This window comes from Camelina sativa, chromosome 15 (assembly GCF_000633955.1).
Source record: "Camelina sativa cultivar DH55 chromosome 15, Cs, whole genome shotgun sequence".
NCBI lineage: Eukaryota > Viridiplantae > Streptophyta > Magnoliopsida > Brassicales > Brassicaceae > Camelina > Camelina sativa.
The window spans coordinates 30343393-30349991 of record NC_025699.1 but is presented as its reverse complement, the minus strand read 5'-3'; the positions used below and the strand labels follow the sequence as shown (position 1 = coordinate 30349991).

Genomic DNA, 6599 nt, shown 5'->3' with positions numbered 1-6599 from the left:
TGATGGATATTTGTTGCAGAATCTGTGATTTATGAGGAATATGTTTCGACCTGTTTCACAACAACATCCCCTGGATTAGCTTCAAGCCTTTGCATGCAATCCAACAAAACCTGGCACTGAGAATCAGTGAGTTTCCTGAAGAGGAAATGGTCACGCAATACCCGCTCAATGTGTGCCTGCACGAGAAAATTCAGCTTTTAGCCTTTGAAGTTAAGAGGCATTCCAGATTGGTTGAGCAAATGTGAAGCAAACAAGCACTCTTACTTCTTCTTCCCAGGTTTTTCTATGGGCTGGAGACGGAGGAACCCAAGCATGTCCATTCTCTAGTGAACTCTCAATGGCACGTATTCTAGCTCGAGATAGATCATGCCTCACACGCTGGTTTTTAGAATTCCATCCAAAGGTGGAAGGAGATTCTGAACCTGTAAGCTCCACAACTTGGGGAATAGGAGGCTGCATTAGAGTTCCAGTACTTGACAATTGCCGAGGTGCATCCTACGAAAGATTTCAAATCTAGCCTCAGCTATCAACAAAGACAAGAAAAGATGATATACAGCCTACAAACAGAAGCTTTCCTTACGTCTTTTAGCCCATTAATGTGGACGACAATGATGGTTATATCATCTGTCCGAGTTTCATACTGTAGCCATAGCCTATATGATTCAGCAACAATTGCAGCACAAGCATCTCGAGGATCCTTATGCTTTGCAACCTGAAAAAAAGAAAACATTGACATTCTGTTGAGACTTCTTCCTCTACTTTGGGATCTATAATGAGTAAGACTGCGGAGGGAAGAATACCTTACCATGTCAACCACAGTTTGACTAGAGATGAACTCAAAGACACCATCACTAGCAATCACAAAGAAAGGATTATCCGGTGTGAGCTCAACAACAGCAATCTCAGGGTTAGCAACAACACCAATAGTCTCTGCAATAGAATCACCAATACTCCTGGTAAAAGCAGTTCCAGGATACATTCCATTGGGAATCCAAAGTCTGGGAGGATCTCCATCATCATCTTCCTCAGTACCCCAACACTGAACATCAGGGTTTTTCAAGCCTTCAATCTGATCAAGAGTAAGAACTCTAGCTCCGCAAAGTTTAACCCTTTCAAGCTCATCGGATCTAAAAGGAGTCTGGTCAATAGACAAATCAACAGCTACAAGATCACCATCTCTTCTCTCAGCTAAAACCGCCCTGGAGTCACCCGCATTGGCCACATAAATCGTCCTTCCTCTAACCATAACCGTAATCGCAGTTGTCCCACTCATACTATCATCAACAATATCAGCATGCAGCTGAGAGTTCGTGGCCAAGAAGGACGAATTACAAGCCTCTGCAGGATCTACACGGAACCTACCATGTCTAAGAAGATTCTCACAGAGCCTCCGCTTCACAAACTGCGAGCACTGCGCACCAAACTCACCGTGCCCATCAAAAACCCCAAAGAAATGATCATCAGAGTTACTCCCAAAGGGCGTATGGATAGCGAAACTATCTTGATTAGCCTTATCGAGAGCATCAGGGTAATACCCTCTCTGAGAGAGAAACGAGTATCTCAATTCGTAGTCGCAAGAAGGAACCTTGACAACCCTAGACCCATCCGGTGGTAGAAATTGAGAGGAAACCCTAGAAAGACGAGTAATCCCCCATTCCTGGTCTCTAGTCAAACTCAGCTGATGGATTTCGTCGTCGTCATCCACCGCATCTGAAGAGAGATTAAACACCGGATTATCCTCCTCAGTCGTCGCCGCCGCAGAAGCATTCGGACCTCTCGGCGGAGCTTCTTGTTGTTGATGATGAGTTTGCCGGATACTATTCTCTTTCGTGGCGCAAATCTGACCAATGCAAGTTTTGGAATAAGCACAACCCATCACTCAGAGAGATGAAGAAGAGAACCACAAAACTAAAACCCCTTTAGTAGTAGTAGTAAGATAAGCTTCCTCGCTCAATGAATCATTGAGATTTTTTGTTATATATCTCAGTAACGGAAGTCCAAAGCAGTTTCTTTTCTCTTCAAAGACTCGGGCTTTGTCATCACTTTCCTCGAAAGTTACAAAATTTTCCCGAGAAAATTACGAAAAAAGACGAGAAAAATGTGGCTGGAAAGGTAAAAAAAAAAATCTAACGGAGATTGATTGATTGATTGATGATTCACACAGATTGGGGGAAAAAATAAATGGAATCGGAAGATTACAAAACTTTTCTAACGAATCATTGAGAAAAAAGAGATTGTGAAGATAACTGAAAAATTGAAACGGAAGAAGTTAGATTGGGAGCACACAGAAACAAAACACACAAAGGTTTCTCTCTCTCTTTATCGATCTACTGACTCTACTTCATCAAGTAAGAACCGTTGCTGCGACTGCGAGACGAATGAAGGATAATAAATTATAATATTGGATTTTTTGGAGTTTTTTTTGGCTAACTAATAATAATGAATGAATTTGTTTTTATTTTATTTTTATAAATATATTTGGTGAGTTGTTGTTGTGTAAGTGTTACAACCAATCGAATAGCTGAAGAGTGATTTGGATAGAAGAAAGCTTTTAGACCGATAGACAATTTGTATTTTACAAACAATTAGCCCCCTCCCTTCAATTAGGATATTCATGTCAGGTTTGGGTTTGGATAATTCAGGTTTAGAGTAATTAACAATCATAAAAAAAAAAGGATCCGAATTAAAAAACAAAAATAAATTTGAATCACGTCGGTTCAGAACTTCAGATATTAAAAAAAAAATAGAAGAGAATATGAATGATTTACCAAATTATATAGGTTTTATGGTAATCTAAAAGTAATTTTTTTTTTACAACAAAATATCAACTCATATGAATTAATTAGATGGAAAATTATTTACATACAAAACATAATGTGGAGATGTACACGCTTAGTATGTCAAATAATCTGCACTTTAAAGTAGTTTTAGTTAATGGGTTATTCAGTTTTTTTTGATAATCTTATGAAATTCTTTTGTGTACTTGAACTCGAACGAAAAAAGACTTTTTCGAATATATATGATTAGTTTGGTTCGATTCAAATCATTTGCACTTACTTATTTACAAGAATTATTTTGGTATGTACATTTTTATTTGATATATGATTTTATTTTCTTCAAAAATATGCTTTCGAATGAGTTGAAAACTCATATGTGTAACCCCCGACCGCCACCTTTTAGTGGGTTCCATGTCCAATCTTAGTCAATGGGCTCATCTTCTTTAATGGGTCTCACGTCCTCTAACTAGGCTCGTGAGCCCATCCATATTCGACGGTCGGTTTGCTACGTCCGGGAGGTTTTAAAGACTTCACCACATGATCTTTCCCTGTGTTTTATCCTCACTCGCACAGTTCTGATAGTCATTTCCCGGAAGGTCATCCATCCTAAGACTACTTCAACTCAAGCCCTAGAGTTCTCTGAGGACTCTTGACCAAAAAGATAAGTGTACTTTGATGACATAGGTGACCAAATCAATTCTTTTAAACCTCTATGCAAGTTTCTGAAACTAGGATATCACAATATGTTAATGACACCAATACAAACTATTAGGTTACTAATTTTATTCGGTAAACTTTCTTTGTTAACAATATTTTTATTTAATTATAAAAAAACTCCATTATATGGCTTTGATTTGAATTTGAAAAATCAGTAATGATAATATTATCGACTTATCGTAAATCACTAAATCGATAGTATGTTTCTTCTTTATTGTTTACAAATTAGATGTATATTTTACTAAAAACATGATTGGTTACAACTGTAACTTTAAATTTTTTGATTATAGATTTTAAATTGAATATTTTGTTTGTTATGCCTATGAATTATAGTTATCGAACAAGAAAAAGAAAATTATGAACCTGAACCTGAACCTGAAATCTTCTAATTAAAAGAAACTAAAAAAAAACTGCAAAATCTAACAGAGTCGTATTTATTAATGTACAAACGACACTTTGTAAAGTGAGAAAAGGTGTGGCTAACTGAAGTGAAAAGGGCAGCCACGTTGAGGCATTCAATTTTTCTTATAATTTAGAGATAAAACGTAATTTAAGCCTTTTGAGGTTATGAATGCGAAATGGTCCCTCCTCAGTCCTCACGACCTAATAATAATCTCATTTAAATTATTACTAGTATTTGGGCATTGCGTCGTGTCTCATCACCCTCATTATTACTTAATTATTATTCCCTATATATTTCCCCATTAACCTATTCATAATAATACCCTTCCATTGCTTTTGTACGGTAGATCATAATAATATGTTTAAGATTTTTTGTTTTTTTCAATATAAGTATATAACTACTATATAAACATAATAGTAGTGGCACAAAAAATAAATGTAACTAATAATTGTAATAGTAGTGACACTTTTTTAATGATTGAAACTTTATTAGATTCATAAAAGATTCATATGGTAATCATATATTATAGACCAATAAATTGGTTATATATTTAATATATTCAAAAACAAATGGTTATATTCAACATAAGATTTTACTTAAATGATCGGGAGCATGCATAGTTATTGTGTTGGTTATTTATATAGAGAAAAGGTAGTGGAAAGTCCACAATCGATAAAACTTGTCTGATGTTCATCCAAAATATAAGCCAACATAGAGTTGTGTTTGGTCGGTATAAGTTTGATGTGCATGAATGAATATACAACTTTCCATAAGCTTTTTGTTTTGAATTTTAAAAATTGGTAATATCAAATGTCTATGCTTTATCTAAGTCATCTTCGCATTTTTGTTTTGGTCAAAAGAAAAGTTAGAAGATAAGAGAAAGTTTTTGGGTCACACATCCGAAGAAACGTAAACGGATTCTCTCATGTCTATATAATTGCGCTTTTTACGTTTGTAGGGTATTTGATTGGTTGTACGTCACAACTCATAATACGTATTGTTTGTTTACTAGCTTATCTGTACATCGACTCCACCTATATATGTTATATATGCAACTACATATATAAATATATATTTATATTTCGAAGGAAGGGTTTTTCTAAAAAAACGAAATGTATATTATGTATATAACCCACAATAAGAAAATAACGTATGAGCAAAAAAAAAAGCAAATAATGAATGTGAAATTATTAAGAAGTGCCACAGAGTTTTAGGTATGATGAACGCATAGAAATTTAGAATGTATGTATATGAAGAAAAATGTATGAAATGAACGATTAATTACTTAACGATAAGATGTTGTAAATGTTAAGAAAACATAATTTGAAAATGATTTTCTTATTTATTATCAATGGCCACAAGACTCTATATATACACAAAGATATATCCTTAAATGATATATATAAATCTTCCTAAAATATATGCAATCAAATCACATTAAGTGATTAATATTTCTCCTTGATTCCCAAGGTATATCTTAAAATATCCTAACACCCTCTCTCAAGTTGAAGCATGCCGCTTGCAAATGTCCAACTTAAATTTGATCATGTTTTCATCTTCACATTCCGGTTTCGGTCTTCATCATGGTGTTATACTACATCGTTGAGTCATTTCGGTTTCGGTTTTTCTTGTCGTAATCTAGTTCGTCGATGTCACAACACAAGCGTTGTGTGTGACACAAGGTTTCCTTCAAATCCTTCAAGTCGTGTTCTTGTTTGTCGGGTTTGTCGAATTCGTCGGGTTCGTTGGATTTGTCGGGTTCATCGGTTGCTAACAGCACGTAAGATGGCAAAAACTTCTTCATGTTCATCTTCTTGCTTTGTACTGTCACATATATCTTTTCATCATCGGATCTAGGCACCGTCTTCATTGTTGTCATTGTAAGAGAGGTAAACTCCGTGTCGTGTATCATTCATTAGGTAAACTATATATATTGTACAATGGAATGTTCTAGAGAATATCTAAACGTATCTCACAAGAATATTTACACAATCGACATATTCTATATATGGTGTATAACACTCCCCCTCAGTCGAAGCGTCGGTGGAGGAGACTGGACGGTGAGACTGTTCCGGAAGTCAAGAAACAATGGAGAAGGAAGACCTTTGGTGAAATGTCGGCGTACTGGTAAGGAGAAGGAACATGCAACACACGAATATGACCCATCGCAACCTTCTCCCGAACGAAATGGATATCTATCTCAATGTGTTTAGTCCGTTGATGATGAACCGGATTAGAAGCAAGATAGATGGCACTAACATTATCACAGTAGACTATTGTAGCTCGAGATAACGGAATCTTCATTTCAAGGAGAAGAGTACGGAGCCAAGTTGCTTCAGCCACAACGTTGGCTACACCACGATACTCTGCCTCGGCACTTGAACGGGAGACTGTGTTCTGCCGCTTAGATGACCAAGAGATCAAGTTATCGCCAAGAAACACACAATAGCTAGAGGTGGAGCGACGACCAGCAGGGCAACCCGCCCAATCAGCGTCGGAGTACGCCGTAAGTGAGAGAGAGGAAGATTTCGTCATACGAATACCGTGAGAGATGGTACCCTTGATATAGCGGAGAATGCGTTTGAGAGCCTGAAAATGAGACTCCCGGGGATCATGCATGAAGAGACAAATCTGCTGAACGGCATAGAAGATGTCAGGACGCGTGAATGTCAAGTATTGGAGGGCACCGGCTAAGCTGCGGT

At 36.7% G+C, this 6599-nt stretch overlaps 1 protein-coding gene across 2 annotated transcripts in view; it reads right to left on the bottom strand.

Annotated features, from left to right (window-relative positions):
- LOC104747934 (protein phosphatase 2C and cyclic nucleotide-binding/kinase domain-containing protein) overlaps positions 1-2431 on the bottom strand; it is a 6277-nt gene extending 3846 nt beyond the window's left edge. Inside the window, exons 1-4 of one of the 2 annotated variants that reach the window (XM_010469641.1) lie at positions 806-2431; positions 581-712; positions 265-495; positions 51-176 (exon numbers count right to left, since the gene is read on the bottom strand). In XM_010469641.1, coding sequence (XP_010467943.1) covers positions 51-176; positions 265-495; positions 581-712; positions 806-1876 — 1560 coding nt within the window. In that variant the 5' untranslated portion in view covers positions 1877-2431. The remainder of the gene's footprint in view (positions 1-50; positions 177-264; positions 496-580; positions 713-805) is intronic. The other variant, XM_019237294.1, reaches the window with a different exon arrangement.